This window comes from Choloepus didactylus, chromosome 2 (assembly GCF_015220235.1).
Source record: "Choloepus didactylus isolate mChoDid1 chromosome 2, mChoDid1.pri, whole genome shotgun sequence".
NCBI lineage: Eukaryota > Metazoa > Chordata > Mammalia > Pilosa > Megalonychidae > Choloepus > Choloepus didactylus.
The window spans coordinates 60,099,270-60,120,103 of NC_051308.1; the positions used below are offsets into that span (position 1 = coordinate 60,099,270).

Sequence of the window (20,834 nt, forward strand, 5' to 3'; positions counted from 1 at the left end):
GTGTTAATGCCTTGAGTCACCTTACTATCAACCTTTTCGGGCATTTTTTGTTTGTATGGACAGATAAGTAGAAAAATGGGAAGAAAAATTAAATGAATAATAAGGGGGTGTGGGGGTGGATGGGATGTTTTGGGTGTTCTTCTTGTATTTTTATTCTTATTTTTTTTGGAGTAATGAAAATATTCAAAAATTGAGGTGATGAGTGCACAACTGTATGATGGTACTGTGAACGATTGTACACTATGGATAATTATAGGATAATGTGAATATTTCTCAATAAAACTGAATTGAAAAAAAAAAGAATAGTCCCTGGACCAGTAGCATCAGCATCACCTGGGAACCTGTTAGAAATGCAAATTCTCAGGCCTAAACCATACCTACTTAATCAGAAACTGGGCATGGGGTCCAGAATCTGTTTTAACAGGCCCTCCAGGTGATTCTGTTGAATACTGAAGTTCAGGAGCCACTGTTGGAATCTCTGCTTTGATCCCTTATATCTCAATCTTAAGATTTAACGCTTAGAGGGCGGGGCAAGATGGCAGACTGGTGAGCTGTATGTTTTAGTTACTCCTCCAGGAAAGTAGGTAAAAAGCCAGGAACTGCGTAGACTGGACACCACAGAGCAGTCTGTCTTTGGGCATACTTCATACAACACTCATGAAAACGTGGAACTGCTGAGATCAGCGAAATCTGTAAGTTTTTGCGGCCAGGGGACCCGCGCCCCTCCCTGCCAGGCTCAGTCCCGGGGGAGGAGGGGCTGTCAGCTCCGGGAAGGAGAAGGGAGAATTGCAGTGACTGCTCTTATCGGAAACTCATTCTACTAATTCAAACTCCAACCATAGATAGACTGAGACCAGACACCAGAGACTCTGAGAGCAGCCAGCCCAGCAGAGAGGAGACAGACATAGAAAAAAAACAACACGAAAAACTCCAAAATAAAAGCAGAGGATTTTTCGAGTTCTGGTGAACACAGAAAGGGGAAGGGCGGAGATCAGGCCTTGAGGCGCATATGCAAATCCCGAAGCAAAGCTGATCTCTCTGCCCTGTGCATCTTTCCTTAATGGCCCTGGTTGCTTTGTCTATTAGCATTTCAATAACCCATTAGATCTCTGAGGAGGGCCGTTTTTTTTTTTTTTTTTTTTTTTAAATCCTTTTTGCTTTTTCTAAAACAATTACTCTAAGAAGCTCAATACAGAAAGCTTCAAAGAATTGAAATTTGGGCACGTCAAGTCAAGAGCAGAACTAAGAGAGCTCTGAGACAAAAGGCAATATTCCAGTGGCTGAGAAAATTCACTAAACAACACAACTTCCCAAGAAAAGGGGGGTGTCCGCTCACAGCCACCATCCTGGTGGACAGGAAACACTCCTGCCCATCGCCAGCCCCATAGCCCAGAGCTGCCCCAGACAACCCAGTGTGACGGAAGTGCTTCAAATAACAGGCACACACCACAAAACTGGGCGTGGACATTAGCCTTCCCTGCAACCTCAGCTGAAGGTCCCAGAGCTGGGAAGGTGGAGCAGTGTGAATTAACAAAGCCCCATTCAGCCATCATTTGAGCAGACTGGGAGCCTCCCTACACAGCCCAGCAGCCCAGAACTGCCCTGGGGGGACGGCACTCACCTGTGACATAGCACAGTCATCCCTCAACAGAGGACCCGGGGTGCACAGCCTGGAAGAGGGGCCCACTTGCAAGTCTCAGGAGCCATACGCCAATACCAAGGACTTGTGGGTCAGTGGCAGAGACAAACTGTGGCAGGACTGAACTGAAGGATTAGACTATTGCAGCAGCTTTAAAACTCTAGGATCATCAGGGAGATTTGATTGTTAGGGCCACCCCCCCTCCCCGACTGCCCAGAAACACGCCCCACATACAGGGCAGGCAACACCAACTACACACGCAAGCTTGGTACACCAATTGGGCCCCACAAGACTCACTCCCCCACTCACCAAAAAGGCTAAGCAGGGGAGATCTGGCTTGTGGAGAACAGGTGGCTCGTGGACGCCACCTGCTGGTTAGTTAGAGAAAGTGTACTCCACGAAGCTGTAGATCTGATAAATTAGAGATAAGGACTTCAACTGGTCTACAAACCCTAAAAGAACCCTATCAAGTTCAGCAAATGCCATGAGGCCAAAAACAACAGAAAATTATAAAGCATATGAAAAAACCAGATGATATGGATAACCCAAGCCCAAGCACCCAAATCAAAAGACCAGAAGAGACACACCACCTAGAGCAGCTACTCAAAGAACTAAAGATGAACAATGAGACCCTAGTACGGGATATGAAGGAAATCAAGAAGACCCTAGAAGAGCATAAAGAAGACATTGCAAGACTAAATAAAAAAATGGATGATCTTATGGAAATTAAAGAAACTGTTGACCAAATTAAAAAGATTCTGGACACTCATAGTACAAGACTAGAGGAAGTTGAACAACGAATCAGTGACCTGGAAGATGACAGAATGGAAAATGAAAGCATAAAAGAAAGAATGGGGAAAAAAATTGAAAAACTCGAAATGGACCTCAGGGATATGATAGATAATATGAAACGTCCGAATATAAGACTCATTGGTGTCCCAGAAGGGGAAGAAAAGGGTAAAGGTCTAGGAAGAGTATTCAAAGAAATTGTTGGGGAAAACTTCCCAAATCTTCTAAACAACATAAATACACAAATCATAAATGCTCAGCGAACTCCAAATAGAATAAATCCAAAAAAACCCACTCCGAGACATATACTGATCACACTGTCAAACATAGAAGAGAAGGAGCAAGTTCTGAAAGCAGCAAGAGAAAAGCAATTCACCACATACAAAGGAAACAGCATAAGACTAAGTAGTGACTACTCAGCAGCCACCATGGAGGCAAGAAGGCAGTGGCACGATATATTTAAAATTCTGAGTGAGAGGAATTTCCAGCCAAGAATACTTTATCCAGCAAAGCTCTCCTTCAAATTTGAGGGAGAGCTTAAATTTTTCACAGACAAAGAAATGCTGAGAGAATTTGCTAACAAGAGACCTGCCCTACTGGAGATACTAAAGGGAGCCCTACAGACAGAGAAACAAAGACAGGACAGAGAGACCTGGAGAAAGGTTCAGTACTAAGGAGATTCGGTATGGGTACAATAAAGGATATTAATAGAGAGAGGGAAAAATATGGCAAACATAATCCAAAGGATAAGATGGCCGATTCAAGAAATGCCTTCACGGTTTTAACGTTGAATGTAAATGGATTAAACTCCCCAATTAAAAGATATAGATTCGCAGAATGGATCAAAAAAAATGAACCATCAATATGTTGCATACAAGAGACTCATCTTAGACACAGGGACACAAAGAAACTGAAAGTGAAAGGATGGAAAAAAATATTTCATGCAAGCTACAGCCAAAAGAAAGCAGGTGTAGCAATATTAATCTCAGATAAAATAGACTTCAAATGCAGGGATGTTTTGAGAGACAAAGAAGGCCACTACATACTAATAAAAGGGGCAATTCAGCAAGAAGAAATAACAATCGTAAATGTCTATGCACCCAATCAAGGTGCCACAAAATACATGAGAGAAACATTGGCAAAACTAAAGGAAGCAATTGATGTTTCCACAATAATTGTGGGAGACTTCAACACATCACTCTCTCCTATAGATAGATCAACCAGACAGAAGACCAATAAGGAAATTGAAAACCTAAACAATCTGATAAATGAATTAGATTTAACAGACATCTACAGGACATTACATCCCAAATCACCAGGATACACATACTTTTCTAGTGCTCACGGAACATTCTCCAGAATAGATCATATGCTGGGACATAAAACAAGCCTCAATAAATTTAAAAAGATTGAAATTATTCAAAGCACATTCTCTGACCACAATGGAATACAATTAGAAGTCAATAACCATCAGAGACTTAGAAAATTCACAAATACCTGGAGGTTAAACAACACACTCCTAAACAATCAGTGGGTTAAAGAAGAAATAGCAAGAGAAATTGCTAAATATATAGAGACGAATGAAAATGAGAACACAACATACCAAAACCTATGGGATGCAGCAAAAGCAGTGCTAAGGGGGAAATTTATAGCACTAAACGCATATATTAAAAAGGAAGAAAGAGCCAAAATCAAAGAACTAATGGATCAACTGAAGAAGCTAGAAAATGAACAGCAAACCAATCCTAAACCAAGTACAAGAAAAGAAATAACAAGGATTAAAGCAGAAATAAATGACATAGAGAACAAAAAAACAATAGAGAGGATAAATATCACCAAAAGTTGGTTCTTTGAGAAGATCAACAAGATTGACAAGCCCCTAGCTAGACTGACAAAATCAAAAAGAGAGAAGACCCATATAAACAAAATAATGAATGAAAAAGGTAACATAACTGCAGATCCTGAAGAAATTAAAAAAATTATAAGAGGATATTATGAACAACTGTATGGCAACAAACTGGATAATGTAGAAGAAATGGACAATTTCCTGGAAACATATGAACAACCTAGACTGACCAGAGAAGAAATAGAAGACCTCAACCAACCCATCACAAGCAAAGAGATCCAATCAGTCATCAAAAATCTTCCCACAAATAAATGCCCAGGGCCAGATGGCTTCACAGGGGAATTCTACCAAACTTTCCAGAAAGAACTGACACCAATCTTACTCAAACTCTTTCAAAACATTGAAAAAAATGGAACACTACCTAACTCATTTTATGAAGCTAACATCAATCTAATACCAAAACCAGGCAAAGATGCTACAAAAAAGGAAAACTACCGGCCAATCTCCCTAATGAATATAGATTGAAAAATCCTCAACAAAATACTTGCAAATCGAATCCAAAGACACATTAAAAAAATCATACACCATGACCAAGTGGGGTTCATTCCAGGCATGCAAGGATGGTTCAACATAAGAAAAACAATCAATGTATTACAACACATTAAAAACTCGAAAGGGAAAAATCAATTGATCATCTCAATAGATGCTGAAAAAGCATTTGACAAAATCCAACATCCCTTTTTGATAAAAACACTTCAAAAGGTAGGAATTGAAGGAAACTTCCTCAACATGATAAAGAGCATTTATGAAAAACCCACAGCCAGCATAGTACTCAATGGTGAGAGACTGAAAGCCTTCCCTCTAAGATCAGGAACAAGACAAGGATGCCCGCTGTCACCACTGTTATTCAACATTGTGCTGGAAGTGCTAGCCAGGGCAATCCGGCAAGACAAAGAAATAAAAGGCATCCAAATTGGAAAAGAAGAAGTAAAACTGTCATTGTTTGCAGATGATATGATCTTATATCTAGAAAACCCTGAGAAATCGACGATACACCTACTAGAGCTAATAAACAAATTTAGCAAAGTAGCAGGATACAAGATTAATGCACATAAGTCAGTAATGTTTCTATATGCTAGAAATGAACAAACTGAAGAGACACTCAAGAAAAAGATACCATTTTCAATAGCAACTAAAAAAATCAAGTACCTAGGAATAAACTTAACCAAAGATGTAAAAGACCTATACAAAGAAAACTACATAACTCTACTAAAAGAAATAGAAGGGGACCTTAAAAGATGGAAAAATATTCCATGTTCATGGATAGGAAGGCTAAATGTCATTAAGATGTCAATTCTACCCAAACTCATCTACAGATTCAATGCAATCCCAATCAAAATTCCAACAACCTACTTTGCAGACTTGGAAAAGCTAGTTATCAAATTTATTTGGAAAGGGAAGATGCCTCGAATTGCTAAAGACACTCTAAAAAAGAAAAACGAAGTGGGAGGACTTACACTCCCTGACTTTGAAGCTTATTATAAAGCCACAGTTGCCAAAACAGCATGGTACTGGCACAAAGATAGACATATAGATCAATGGAATCGAATTGAGAATTCAGAGATAGACCCTCAGATCTATGGCCGACTGATCTTTGATAAGGCCCCCAAAGTCACCGAACTGAGCCATAATGGTCTTTTCAACAAATGGGGCTGGGAGAGTTGGATATCCATATCCAAAAGAATGAAAGAGGACCCCTACCTCACCCCCTACACAAAAATTAACTCAAAATGGACCAAAGATCTCAATATAAAAGAAAGTACCATAAAACTCCTAGAAGATAATGTAGGAAAACATCTTCAAGACCTTGTATTAGGAGGCCACTTCCTAGACTTTACACCCAAAGCACAAGCAACAAAAGAGAAAATAGATAAATGGGAACTCCTCAAGCTTAGAAGTTTCTGCACCTCAAAGGAATTTCTCAAAAAGGTAAAGAGGCAGCCAACTCAATGGGAAAAAATTTTTGGAAACCATGTATCTGACAAAAGACTGATATCTTGCATATACAAAGAAATCCTACAACTCAATGACAATAGTACAGACAGCCCAATTATAAAATGGGCAAAAGATATGAAAAGACAGTTCTCTGAAGAGGAAATACAAATGGCCAAGAAACACATGAAAAAATGTTCAGCTTCACTAGCTATTAGAGAGATGCAAATTAAGACCACAATGAGATACCATCTAACACCGGTTAGAATGGCTGCCATTAAACAAACAGGAAACTACAAATGCTGGAGGGGATGTGGAGAAATTGGAACTCTTATTCATTGTTGGTGGGACTGTATAATGGTTCAGCCACTCTGGAAGTCAGTCTGGCAGTTCCTTAGAAAACTAGATATAGAGCTACCATTCGATCCAGCGATTGCACTTCTCGGTATATACCCGGAAGATCGGAAAGCAGTGACACGAACAGATATCTGCACGCCAATGTTCATAGCAGCATTATTCACAATTGCCAAGAGATGGAAACAACCCAAATGTCCTTCAACAGATGAGTGGATAAATAAAATGTGGTATATACACACGATGGAATACTACGCGGCAGTAAGAAGGAACGATCTGGTGAAACATATGACAACATGGATGAACCTTGAAGACATAATGCTGAGCGAAATAAGCCAGGCACAAAAAGAGAAATATTATATGCTACCACTAATGTGAACTTTGAAAAATGTAAAAACAAATGGTTTATAATGTAGAATGTAGGGGAACTAGCAGTAGAGAGCAATTAAGGAAGGGGGAACAATAATCCAAGAAGAACAGATAAGCTATTTAACGTTCTGGGGATGCCCAGAAATGACTATGGTCTGTTAATTTCTGATGGATGTAGTAGGAACAAGTTCACTGAAATGTTGCTATATTATGTAACTTTCTTGGGGTAAAGTAGGAACATGTTGGAAGTTAAGCAGTTATCTTAGGTTAGTTGTCTTTTTCTTACTCCCTTGTTATGGTCTCTTTGAAATGTTCTTTTATTGTATGTTTGTTTTCTTTTTAACTTTTTTTTTTCATACAGTTGATTTAAAAAAGAAGGGAAAGTTAAAAAAAAAAAAAGAAAAGAAAAAAGACAAACAAGGAAAAAAAAAAAAAGATGTAGTGCCCCCTTGAGGAGCCTGTGGAGAATGCAGGGGTGTTTGCCTGCCCCACCTTCATGGTTGCTGGCATGACCACAGACATGGGGGACTGGTGGTTTGATGGGTTGAGCCCTCTACCATAGGTTTTACCCTTGGGAAGACGGTTGCTGCAAAGGAGAGGCTAGGCCTCCCTGTATTTGTGCCTAAGAGTCTCCTCCTGAATGCCTCTTTGTTGCTCAGATGTGGCCCTCTCTCTCTGGCTAAGCCAACTTGAAAGGTGAAATCACTGCCCTCCCCCCTACGTGGGATCAGACACCCAGGGAAGTGAATCTCCCTGGCAACGTGGAATATGACTCCCGGGGAGGAATGTAGACCCGGCATCGTGGGATGGAGAACATCTTCTTGACCAAAAGGGGGATGTGAAAGGAAATGAAATAAGCTTCAGTGGCAGAGAGATTCCAAAACGAGCCGAGAGATCACTCTGGTGGGCACTCTTACGCACACTTTAGACAACCTTTTTTAAGTTCTAAAGAATTGGGGTAGCTGGTGGTGGATACCTGAAACTATTAAACTACAACCCAGAACCCATGAATCTCGAAGACAGTTGTATAAAAATGTAGCTTATGAGGGGTGACAGTGGGATTGGGAATGCCATAAGGACCAAACTCCACTTTGTCTAGTTTATGGATGGATGTGTAGAAAAGTAGGGGAAGCAAACAAACAGACAAAGGTTCCCAGTGTTCTTTTTTACTTCAATTGCTGTTTTTCACTCTAATTATTATTCTTGTTATTTTTGTGTGTGTGCTAATGAAGGTGTCAGGGATTGATTTAGGTGATGAATGTACAACTATGTAATGGTACTGTAAACAATCGAAAGTACAATTTGTTTTGTATTAAAAAAAAAAAAAAAAAAAAAGATTTAACGCTTAAATGGTAGTTTTATTTTTTTTTTTTTCCAAGTTGGGGACTAGTGGTAGAAGAAAATTCTCCTAGTAACCCTGAAGTGATAATACATCTGTGAGCCAACTCTAGGATACAAAGTAGTTAATGCACCACCTCAAAGTCTTTTTGGAGAAAAACATAGAGCTGTATTACTTAATTTTAAGTTAAAGCTTGAAAAATAATAATTATTGTTATTGGGTTATATGGATTTTTTTTGTCTTTTGAATTTAACTTTTTTTTTTCTTTTGGTATGGTAGGAGTGTATTGGAAGGAATGCAGCTATTTCAAGATATTTGTTTATCCCATTGCTTTGCTTTATTTTGTTTGGAAATTTTTTTTATTTGATAACTAAAGTAATTTAAAAAAATGAATTTAACTTTTTAATTTAGTCAATAAATTTTCTTGAGTGTGGCCCTTTTTGAGCAGGTTTTCCTTTTCTGTTTTTTCTTTTTAAGGTTTTTTACTTCCTATTAATGGAAAGAAAAAGATTAATCCATGTCATCAAAAATTTCTAATGACTGTTATGGGAAGAAATCATTTCATAAAAATTTTTTTAAAACCTTTTTATGCAAAGAGAGCTATTGTATGTTACCACTAATGTGAACTCTGTGAAAAATGTAAAATAAGTGGTTTATATTGTAGAATGCAGGGGTCCTAGCAATAGAGAGCAAATAATGAAGGGGGAATGACAATCTGTTAAGAACAGATATTTATGGAGGGTAAACTTAATGTTATGGGAATGCTCAGGAATGACTATGGTTTGCTAATTTTTGGGGGGTGTGGTAGGAACAAGTTTGCAGCAATGTCGTTATTTTAGTTTAATTGTTTTTCTTATTCCTTTTGTTATAGTTTGTTTATTTTCTTGGGGTAGAGTAGGAACATGTTGGAATCAGTGTAGTGATTTTAGGTTATTTGTTTTTCTTTTTCCTTTGTTTGGTTATGGTTTGTTAATTTTCGTGGGATATAGTAGGAACATGTTGGAAACAATGTAGTTATTTTAGGTTATGTGTTTTTTCTTATTCCTTTGTTTTGGTTTTGTTTGAAATGTTAGGTTTCTTAATTGTTTTTTAATTTTTTGATAAAGTTAAAAAAACTGAATGAGTGTTTAAAAAGTAAATAAGTAAATGAACAATGGGGAGAAGAGGGGAATGGAATGTTTTGGATGTTTTTTTTTATTTTTATTTCTATTTTATTTTTTGGAGTAATGAAAATGTTCAAAGATTGATTGTGGTGATGAGTGCACAACTAAATGATGATGCTATGAACAACTGATTGTATACTTCAGAGGATTGTATGTTATGTGAATGTATCTCAATAAAATTGCATTAAAAAAACCTTTTTATGCTTAATAAAGCCTACTGTAAAGTAAGGTTTAATTATAGTGTGTTACCATTACTAATCTGGTTTTCTGATTTCTCTTTGCATATTCTCATTTGTGGTTTCTATGTGAATGAATATCAACTAGGCTTTAGAACACCACAGCATGCGCCATGCAAGAATTCTGGAAGCGTTAGAGTCTGAGAAGCAAAAAATTGCGAAAGAAGTACAAATTCTACAGCAGAATCGAAGTAATAGGGAGAAAACTTTTACAAGTGAGTATATCATGATTTTAGCTGACATTTTCTAAAAATTATGTATGTTACCCCATACCTCTATGAATGTAATTACTAAAATATTAGAGTTAATTGCTTTTGTATATTCAAAATGTTTTATTCTAGATGTTGCTGACGTTTTTGGATCTAAATAAATGTGTAGCAATGATTGTTTTAAATGTTTGTTTCATAAGCAGAATAGTAAACAAAATTCCAAGAATTATTTTAATATATACTATTTTTTAAAAACATGATTTCTTATTCTAATCCTTAATCCTTATTTTCTAGATTCTAGATTATATTTTATCAGTATATTTCTAGATTATACTTTATCATTGTGTGCTTTTTCTTTTTCACTTGGAAATTTTTTGGTTTGCTTGTAAATTTCTCTATGTTTCTTTGTAGACCTCAGCATGTTTTTTAATATCAACCTTTTGTAAGGTTTTCATTACGGAAAATTTCAAACTACAAAAGTAGAGATATTTTTACTGTAACACTGTATATGCTTATTATCCAGTGTTAATAATTATCAACACATGCTCAATCTTGTTTCAGCTCTATTCAGTCCTCCTACCTTCCTGGACTTTTTTGAAGCAAATCCCAGACATCATATCTTTTGATCTGTAAATAATTCTCTGTGTATCTTTAAATTAGATGAGGACTCTCCTCTTTCTTTTTTTTCTGTCATTCTTTTAAGCATAATGATGATATTATCATGATACCTAAAAATATTAAAAATAATTTCCTACAGTCCTCAAATATCTAGTCCATAGTCAAATTTCCTGGTTTGTTTCACAAATATTGTTTTACATTTGGGTTGTTTGAATCAGGATACAAACACAATCCACAACTGGTATTTTGTAGACATGTCTCAAAAGTTTCTTTTTATCTGTGTATTTTCTCTTCTTTTTTCTCTCCTTCTTGTACCCCTTGTAATTTATTTGTTGGAGATATAAGGTCATTTGTCCTGCAGAGTTTCCCAAATTCTGCATTTTGCTGATTGTATCTCTGTGTTGTTGCTTAATATATTCCTCTGCTCCTATATTTCCTAGAAAGTGGTTAAATCTGCAGACCTTTCAGATTCAGGTTCAATTTTTTGGCATTTGTGTGATTTCTATAACTTCTGTTTTTAAGCAGCTGAGAATATTAATACTCTTTATATCTGTTGCAAGAGATAAATAACTAGATTTATTAGTACATCTTTTTTATTCCACTCAGGGCCTAGAATAGTGTCTTGCAATAAGTACTTGATTTTTTTATCCATATGAATATAAATTTTAGACTTCCAAAAAAGTGTTTTTTAGTGAAATGCTAGTTATAAATCTGACTGAACAATTTGGAAAATATTTATGATAAAATCTTAAATTAGGAAATATGGAATTATAGACTAAATTGTTTTCCTTTTCTATTTTTAGTTCTGGAAAAATATATTTTTTTTTAATTTTCAGGCAAAATAAAAAAGGAGGGAGTGGTTCTTTATAAGTAAGGTTGTAATGTACTTTACCTGATACTTTAAAGAAATTAGAGATTAAGAAAGGAAAATATTTAAAGAAATTCGGAAGAAAAGCACCGACCTTGGTGTTTCCTCTCTTAAAAAATCTTAATCCTCACAAGATCAACTTCAGTTTTCTTCCATTCCTCTATAAGTGAAAGACCTCATTTTTAATGCATTTTTATTGTGAACTTTAACATATATACATAGCAGTGATAACTTTCAAAGTACGATTTAACAGGTAGTTAGCAAATTTCAAAGAATGTCATAGGTCACAGTTCCACAACTTCATCAACTTCCATTATTGTAAAATATAACATACATACAGAAAGGTGTTAACTTTTGATGTACAGCTCGACAAGCAGTTATATAGGTAATTTCAAAAATTGTTATTGGTTATAGTTCCGCAGTTTCAGTTCTTTCCTTATTATGCAATATAGGGTATATATAGAAAGGTGAAGACTTTCAAAGCACAATTCAATGAGTATCTATAGAGCAAATTTCAAAAAATGTTATAGGTTATAGTTCTACCTTGTCATTTACTTCTTTCCAGCTATTCCAACACCCCAGAATCTTATATATATAAATTTATATTTATATTTAAAACTTCAGTATTCACAGACCTTTGTTAAATCTTATCTTGTTTGTTACTACCCCTTCTTCTCACTAATCTCTTTCTCCGTCTTCAGGGGTATCTAGGCAGTGATCACCCTAACTTGTTCATATTGAAAGGGGGTGGAAAAACCTCATTTTATATGAAGAATATTTTGTTTTACCAATGAGGGTTGAAGAAAAGTTACTCAAATATCATCCTCATTCTTCTGCAATGTAGGGTTAAAAGGTTTGCTTAAACTCATTTTTTTTTTCAGAATTCGTCTGCCTAATGAAATGTTAATATTAATATATGTACTTTGAATCTTCTCTGTATGCTTTGTATTAGTTCAGCCAAATTGGAGCTCCATGAAGCTCTCAATGATGATTCAGGAAGCCAATGCTATCAGCAACAAATTAAGAAAATATTATGTTTTTGGCAGGTGAGTAATTAATTATTTTAATTAAAAAGTACTTCTTTGTTTTAAACTCTAAAGTCATGGTATTTTATAGTGCCTTTCTGAGAAAGAGCTGTTGTCAGAATCCGCAATGAAACTTCAGATTCCTCCTTCAGAACTCATTCTGGAGTGAAAAGGCTTTCAACAATTAACATGCTAGTGTTTTTATAAACAAAAGAATTGTATTTAGGAATTTAGTAATTTTCTTCTGAATTGAGAATGGGTTTATCTCTATTCCACTTTTTTAAAGAAATATAAATTGTTAGTTTTTTATTTTAAAGTTCTTATGTAATAACATATTTTTATATAGTATGTAGTTAGCATGATTGTTACTGTAATAAAAATACTCCACTATGGAAAGATTTAATTAGTGAGCTAATTTTTATGGAAGTTATTCTAATCTAGAAAACTCATAGCATAAATGAGTTGGTTTTAAGATAAGCTTGTGTGTGTGTGTGTGTGTGTGTGTGTGTGTGTGTGTTTTCTTTCAGACATGATGTATCAGATAAAGGAAGTAGTCCTGAAACTTCTGTTCAGGTTCAGGTTCGCAACCTGCAACTAGGGATCTCAACTTTCTGGAGTCTGGAAAAGTTTGAATCTAAGCTTGCAGCAATGAAAGAACTTTATGAGGTTTGGAATTTTAATAAAATCTTTATGAAATTTTTAAAATAAAAAAATATAAAAGTGACTTATCCTGTGTAAAGAAAACTTGGCAAATGAAAGACAATTTATCATATTACCTAAACCAACAAATTTTAACAATTATGTACATTTACTTTAATTTTGTTGTAAATGGAGTTGTATTAATATAGTAATAACTGTAATAAGAGAAATTTGGAGCTGAATCATTTCAGTTATAATTATGTCTTTTTAAAAGTTTACATTTAAGCTTATAGAAAGAAGAAACCCAATAGACATAAAAGCAGTTTGCATCATTTGAAACAAACTTCCTGTGACTAATAATGTGTATTTATACATTTTTACATATTTTACATATTTACATTTCCTTATGACTGAGTTTTTTTTTGTTTGCTATTTTTAGTAGTCACAACCCAAAGTATCTCTGTACATATTAGTTTTTGATATATTCTTTTCTTGTGTTCTATTTTCCAAAATTGTACCAAAAACTAGGAACTTTTTTAAGACTTTGATGTTCACTGCCAAATTGCTTTCCAGAAATAGTGTCCATTTACCAATGTTACTAGTTTGCTTTAATTTACATTTTAGCTACTAGTGAATCTGAGAATTTTTACTGAAAAGTTTCCAATCCTTGGCATTTTCCTTTGGTTGTTTTGTTTTGTTTTTTAACGTTTGCCTCTTCGAGCCACATAGAATTTATTGGGGTATTTTGTGAGAGGTATGAGTATGAAGTAAATTTTTCTCTGTGTTAATATCAGCTTATCTGTATGGATTTTATCGCTTGTTTTTACTATGTCTCCTGAATTTCAAATATATTATTTCTGAATTATTTAATGATTTTTGTTTTTTTTAATTAGTGGCTTTCTTTTAATATTTAATGCCTAGCATCATGTGGTTGAGTTTTAATTTTATCAGATAACCTGTAATTTTGCTAATTTTATGTTTTAAATGTAACAAAGTATTTAAACTTTTTTTCTTAGTTGCTAAACATTTTTTAACTCATAATTAATGGAAACTATATTTTGTTTTTCTTAGAGTAGTGGTGGTAACAAGGGTGAGGATGTCTTTTGTGATCCTGAAGATGAATGGGAGCCTGACATTACAAATACATCGGTTTCTTCATTTTCTAGAAGGAGGTAAAGATGTTTTTGTTATTGGTTTTCTTTTTCTCGGTATACATATATATCATTTACTTATTTTTAAAGAACTATCTGTGGTCATGATGGATATGTCTGTGAAGGAAACCCAGAAATGAAAGTATGTTACTGATCAAATTACAGCAGGCATTAACTTGTTTATCATGAAGTTAGAAGAAGAATAAAAATGTTCAGTATTTCATTTTAAAAGTCTTGAGATCAACTTAGAATAACATAAATCTAACTTCCTATAAAAATGAATGGTATTTATTACTTTTAAATTACCCTTTCTCAAGTACTTGGCATATTCAATATTTTATTCTAAGTTCTAGAATTTTAAATGCAGTCAGTGTTAGATGAGCAACACAAAAAAATAAATCATGGTGATAGAGAACTTCTAAATATGAAAAATGTTGCTTATTAAGTAAAAATATAAAAGACTTCTACAGTGAAAGATGATTTTCAAGGGAAAACTAGTTTTGCTTAGACCTCAGATGCTTAGATTATAGAGAGGCAAATACTGTAATGAAAAGACCTTGGTTTTTAGAATCAATTTAGCCCCTTAGCTCTTTTTTAAAACAAAAAGTTCTTTGATTACTATTGTCTGCCATGTTCTGAGGATACAAAGATGAATACATAATGAAAAAAAAAATCCTTGTCCTCAGGGGTCAGGAATTGAGGAAATTAGAGGCAGGAGCAATTGATAAAGACCTGAAATAAGACTAGGCAGAAGGCCTGGGGAGGAGTCAGGTTTTATACATCTTTGAGAGCCAGTCTCTTTGGGACATGCTGACTGGTTGTGGGCTTGAGGGAGAGGGAGGACTCAACGGTCACTCCTGGTTTTAACTTGGGTGACTGGCTGGAGGAAAATGGTGTTCACTAAGTTGGAGGGTAAGATAAGTTTATTTTTTAACATGATGAGTTTCAGGTGCCCAGGGGATATCCAGGTAGATATTCAGGTCTATGACTTTGATGGGGGATTTGGGAATTTTCAGAGTGTAAGGGCCCATGGCATTATTCCATCAACAGAAGTTATCATCATTATTGAGAAAGCTTATTGAATGTTTGCCAAGCATTGTCTTATTTAGTTCTTACCACAAACCTTTAATGTAGGTTCTATCATTTTTCCCATTATACCAATGAAGCAATTGAGGACTTAAAGTGGTTAAGTAACTTGTCCAAAGTCACAGAGCTGATAAGAGAAAGATCTAGTACTCAAATCCAGGTTTAGGTGACTCCAAAGCTACTGATTTTCTTGACTGCTATGCCATATTGCCTCTGTGTTGCATATGAAAAAAGAACATCTTTTTGTTTAAATTGTTTTTGTTTTTGTTTTCTTAACTTCACCTTCACCTGCAGCTCAGAACCCGTTTGACCTTTTTAGACCTCTTTCATAGTTTTTGACTATGCTTATTTTTAACTCATTTATAAAATCTTCTCAGAGAAAGGAAACTACTTCATAGCAAACTTTTACCCTGTTATTTCTGCTTTACGTGTTATGTGCTACCTGCTAAGCTACAGAAAGAAGTAACCAAGGCATAATAAGCATTATCCACAAAGAAATACAGAGCATATCCTTTAAACATATTCTGAGCTCCTGAGTGTAGGGAACATATCTCTATCCACAACAATGTAGTATTGTGAAAATTATCAGAATCCCAATATTAGAATCCTGGGTTCTGATCTAGGCCCAGTGGGGCCATGGGCAGAAACATTCATCTCTAGGCTTCAGTTTTCTCATCTGTAAAATGGCAACAGTAATACATAGCTATTTCTCAGGGTTTATTATAACGATTAAGTGAGATTGTGTATATAAAGCAGCTGCTGTTCTTGCTACTTCTATTTTGACCAATATTATCTAGAACACAGAACTGATGATGTCGCAGAGTTGTTATGAGGGTTAGAGATAATGTGTATAAAGCTCCTAGTACAGAAGGTAGGCGTAAAGCGGGTAAGAGTCGGGGTGGGTGGCTGGGGGCTTTCCGCGTCCCCCGGGATGGGGCAGCAACGTCGACCGGGACCGCGGGCAGCCGGCGGCGCGCTTTTTTTGCTCGCTCCCGCTCTCCCGTTTTGCCTCCCTCCGCGCTGCGTATGTAAGCCGCCTGATCGGCGGCCGCCATGTTAGGATCTCAGTGGCGGCGCAGTCAACCTTTTCGGGCGGCCGAGGAGTGGAGTCAACATATCAATGGAGCAAGTCACAGTCGTCGGTGCCAGCTTCTTCTTGAAATCTACCCAGAATGGAATCCTGACAATGATACAGGACACACAATGGGCGATCCGTTCATGTTGCAACAATCTACAAACCCAGCACCAGGAATTCTGGGACCTCCACCTCCCTCATTTCATCTTGGGGGACCAGCAGTTGGACCAAGAGGAAATCTGGGTGCTGGAAATGGAAACCTCCAAGGACCAAGACACATGCAAAAAGGCCGAGTGGAAACTAGCAGAGTTGTTCACATCATGGATTTTCAGCGAGGGAAAAACTTGAGGTACCAACTGTTACAGCTGGTGGAACCATTTGGAGTTATTTCAAATCATCTGATTCTAAACAAAATTAATGAGGCATTTATTGAAATGGCAACCACAGAAGATGCTCAGGCTGCAGTTGATTATTATACAACCACACCAGCATTAGTATTTGGCAAGCCAGTGAGAGTTCATTTGTCCCAGAAGTATAAAAGAATAAAGAAACCTGAAGGGAAGCCAGATCAGAAGTTTGATCAAAAGCAAGAGCTTGGACGTGTGATACATCTCAGCAATTTACCCCATTCTGGCTACTCTGACAGTGCTGTCCTCAAACTTGCTGAGCCCTATGGGAAAATAAAGAATTACATACTGATGAGGATGAAAAGTCAGGCCTTTATTGAGATGGAGACCAGAGAAGATGCAATGGCAATGGTTGATCATTGTTTGAAAAAGGCCCTTTGGTTTCAGGGGAGATGTGTGAAGGTTGATCTGTCTGAGAAATATAAAAAACTGGTACTGAGGATTCCCAACAGAGGCATTGACTTACTGAAAAAAGATAAATCCCGGAAAAGATCTTATTCTCCAGATGGCAAAGAATCTCCAAGTGATAAGAAATCCAAAACTGATGGTTCCCAGAAGACTGAAAGTACAGGTGAAGGAAAAGAACAAGAAGAGAAGTCAGGTGAAGATGGAGAGAAAGATATGAAAGATGACCAGACAGAACAGGAGCCTAACATGCTTCTTGAATCTGAAGATGAGCTACTTGTAGATGAAGAAGAGGCAGCGGCACTGCTTGAAAGTGGGAGTTCAGTGGGAGATGAGACCGATCTTGCAAATTTAGGTGATGTGTCTTCTGAAGGGAAAAAGGAGCCTTCAGACAAAGCTGTGAAAAAAGATGCAAATGCAAGTTCTTCAGCAGCAGCAAAGAAAAAGCTTAAAAAGCGTCGTTTCCCAGGGAGTATGGAAGGTTTTGTCACTCTAGATGAGGTTGGTGATGAGGAAGATTCGGAACTACAGAAACTTCGTAAATCGGGCATGGCATTTAAATCTGGTGACAAAAATGATGATGGTTTGGTTGAAATTAAGGTGGACAAGATGGAGGAACTTGATCAAGAAAACGAAGCAGCGTTGGAAAATGGAATTAAAAATGAGGAAAATACAGAACCAGGCGCTGAATCTGCAGAGAATGCTGATGATCCCAACAAAGATCCAAGTGAAAATGCAGATGGCCAAAGTGATGAAAACAAGGAGGACTATACAATCCCAGATGAGTATAGAATTGGACCGTATCAGCCCAATGTTCCTGTTGGTATAGACTATGTGATACCTAAAACAGGGTTTTACTGTAAGCTGTGTTCACTCTTTTATACAAATGAAGAAGTTGCAAAGAATACTCATTGCAGCAGCCTTCCTCATTATCAGAAATTGAAGAAATTTCTGAATAAATTGGCAGAAGAACGCAGGCAGAAGAAGGAAGCTTAAGATATTCAAGAAGCTTAATGATTTCAAAAGAAAATAATGGTTCTTTGTTTTTAATGTTAACCTTTTTTAAATACAGTACTGATAGTTAGAAAAATATTGTACTCTTTTGTTTTAGTGGAAAAAATAATAGATGTCTGTTCATGTGTTTAAGTGTTATAGCAAAAATACAGATACAGTTAATGAATAGTTTTTGTTCTATCAGAATGGCAACAGACAGAAGTACTTTGTAGAGACTGACTCCATAACTTAAGATAACTTGCACCACTAAGAAAAATACATAGAAACATTCAGAGAAATTAAATTTAGTAGTTCCAGGTTTCAAAGAAATGTCAACTTTGGATTCCATTCAATAAAGAACAAAACCAGTTGTATTTTTATTACTTTCATCTGAAACATTCCACATTTTAATCTGAGCCTTGCAGACTTTATTTGGAGTTTGAAGTTTTTTGGTTGCATTTCATTTTTGGAGAATGTCATTAATGTGAGATTGGCATTAAGATGTAGGTGCAGTTTTCTTTTAATGTCATGCTGTTGTTTAGGTAATGAGAAAAACTTAAGTAATTGGCTTTAGATTTTGTAACTTTTTTTCCTAATTTCCTGCTAGATTTCGTATTCTAGTAGTCAATGTATTTTCAGTGAAATGTAAAAAATATTCCCGTTCTCTTTGACCAGTATTAATTTCTTGAGATCTTATTGCTTGTCACTTGAATCCTGTAGCGGTCATACATCTCGGGTATAAGCAACATTTGAGTTCTGAAGTGTGTAAACCATCTCTTCATATTTTCAAGATGTAGTTTTACATTTTTGCATTTTAAAATGTTTGGCCATGATTCTAGACGCACGCTTCTTCTAATACGTGTACCTGCACATGTGATCTTTGTGAAAAGAAATTTGCATGTATAATCTGTGTTTACTTGTAACTTTCTGCTTATATTCTGCTTATATCTGTGGATTCAAGTTACTGAAGTGAATACCAATAAAGAAATCCTAGGCCAAAAAAAAAAAAAAAAAGCTCCTAGTACAATGTTTGGATGTTCAATAAATGGCAGCTCTTATTATTACTGGGTGCTTAGTAAGTATTGAACAAAGATTAAATCTTGAGTAGTGAGAAGATATGATTTTTGGTCCAATGCCAATAAACAAATGGAGATATGTTCATGTGATTTGTCTTGGGAACTTCAAAATAGAGTTGGGCTCTGGTACTAGAATGAGCTAAAGATGTTATTTGGGTGTAATTGAGTGGATAGGGCTTGGGATATGTAAGCCAATTTAGAATGACTAAGCTTCCCCAAAATGCAAACCAGACCTACAAATTATCAGAGAGTGATTTACAAATTCTTTTAGATTTTGGAATTATTGGTTTCTTCTTATTTTTTATTATAAACAGATATAAGCTTTTTGTAGTTAGAATAGTGGATCACAAGCTGAATATTAATCATTAATGGACATTAAAATTTTACCCTGTTGAATGTTGGTGATTTATAGTTTCCCCCTGACTTTTAGGTCAGTAATAAGGGAACCAACAGAAGTTTAAAATGCTACTGAAAAATAAAAACTCCTTTAAATGTTTTTTAAGATTTTGAAATTGGGTGTTTTCATTGGCAGAAATGTTTTGAGAACTTTTATAATTTAAAAGTATCGTATTTGAAAAAGAATACCGAATTGCTCTTGGGCTGAGACCTTGTAAGAATGTTTATGACAGAATTGCAAACTCTGGGAATGTTGGCATGTAATGGAAACACTGATAGACTCTTAATTATAGGACTGCTACTAGGCAATGATATGCCACAGTTGTTCTGCAATAAAATAGACTGGGTTTGGCTGCCTATAAATTTTGATATGTACTGTTGACAGTTAAAAGTAAATTTTCCCCTGAGGTTAAATAAAAACTCTTTGAAAGGAATGTGACAAACATGTTCTTTATTTGGGTTTAAACATTGTTTAAATATGATAGTGTTGAAAGAATAACAGTTTTCCTAATTTACAGTTACTATAACAATGTACTCTTTCCTTTCATTCCTAAGTAGAAAAACTGTAACCTTTGAAAATTGATATTTCCTCTTTTAGCAGTTATATTTCTGTGGGCTTTTTTGTAGGCCATCATGGAAAATTTTATATTTGAAACATTTAGGCTGCTACTGATAGAATACTTTTGTTTAATAATCTTTTCAGCAAATAGTATTTCTCTTTAAGTGGCTAATGGCACTATTGGGATCTGTTAGAAAAAAGACTTCAAGAGAGCTACTAGATCTGGATCTAGGTTACTGCTTGAATAGTTTCAATGACATGATGGGCTGCAGTTGGATCTTAGAAAACTGATAGATCAATTGCAATTTGGAAGTAGATGCTTTTTCAAGTAGCAGAAAGGGTAGGCTCCCTTTTCAAGAAGAAATTTAAAAGAAAAAGTAGTAGCTGGGTAGCCAATCACACTCAAGAGAGAAATTTGAGTGTTTTTATAGGCTGAGGGAAAAGAGCAGCAAAAAGAGAAGTTGAAGTTAGAATCATTTTCTCCATTTGTGTAACTGCTACTACACTTCACAGGTATTGTGCTTTTCACACCATGTTGCAAATACATACTTTGATGTTTATTTCCCTAGATCAAGTCCCTGTTTAAAATGGAAAAGTTTT

The 20,834-nt window shown here is 35.8% G+C and overlaps 2 protein-coding genes across 3 annotated transcripts in view; both read left to right on the plus strand.

Annotated features, from left to right (window-relative positions):
- The window catches only part of KIF14 (kinesin family member 14), a 67,348-nt gene that overhangs the window by 27,284 nt on the left and 19,230 nt on the right, over nucleotides 1–20,834 (plus strand). The window contains exons 19-22 of the mRNA XM_037825085.1: nucleotides 9,816–9,942; nucleotides 12,375–12,468; nucleotides 12,975–13,113; nucleotides 14,158–14,258. Coding sequence (XP_037681013.1) covers nucleotides 9,816–9,942; nucleotides 12,375–12,468; nucleotides 12,975–13,113; nucleotides 14,158–14,258 — 461 coding nt within the window. The remainder of the gene's footprint in view (nucleotides 1–9,815; nucleotides 9,943–12,374; nucleotides 12,469–12,974; nucleotides 13,114–14,157; nucleotides 14,259–20,834) is intronic.
- LOC119526164 (matrin-3-like) lies at nucleotides 16,362–19,050 on the plus strand. Of its 2 annotated transcripts, XM_037825084.1 has the most exons (2): nucleotides 16,362–18,033; nucleotides 18,156–19,050. In XM_037825084.1, exons 1-2 carry the CDS (start codon nucleotides 16,377–16,379, stop codon nucleotides 18,167–18,169), a joined length of 1,671 nt encoding a protein of 556 aa, XP_037681012.1. In that variant the 5' UTR covers nucleotides 16,362–16,376; the 3' UTR covers nucleotides 18,170–19,050. The 2 variants fall into 2 exon arrangements, with proteins under 2 accessions (XP_037681012.1, XP_037681011.1); XM_037825083.1 differs by having other exon boundaries at nucleotides 16,362–19,050.

Bases quoted from the DNA above. Each gene is read 5' to 3' on its own strand.
- LOC119526164 (XM_037825083.1), top strand. From the start codon at position 16,377: ATGTTAGGATCTCAGTGGCGGCGCAGTCAACCTTTTCGGGCGGCCGAG.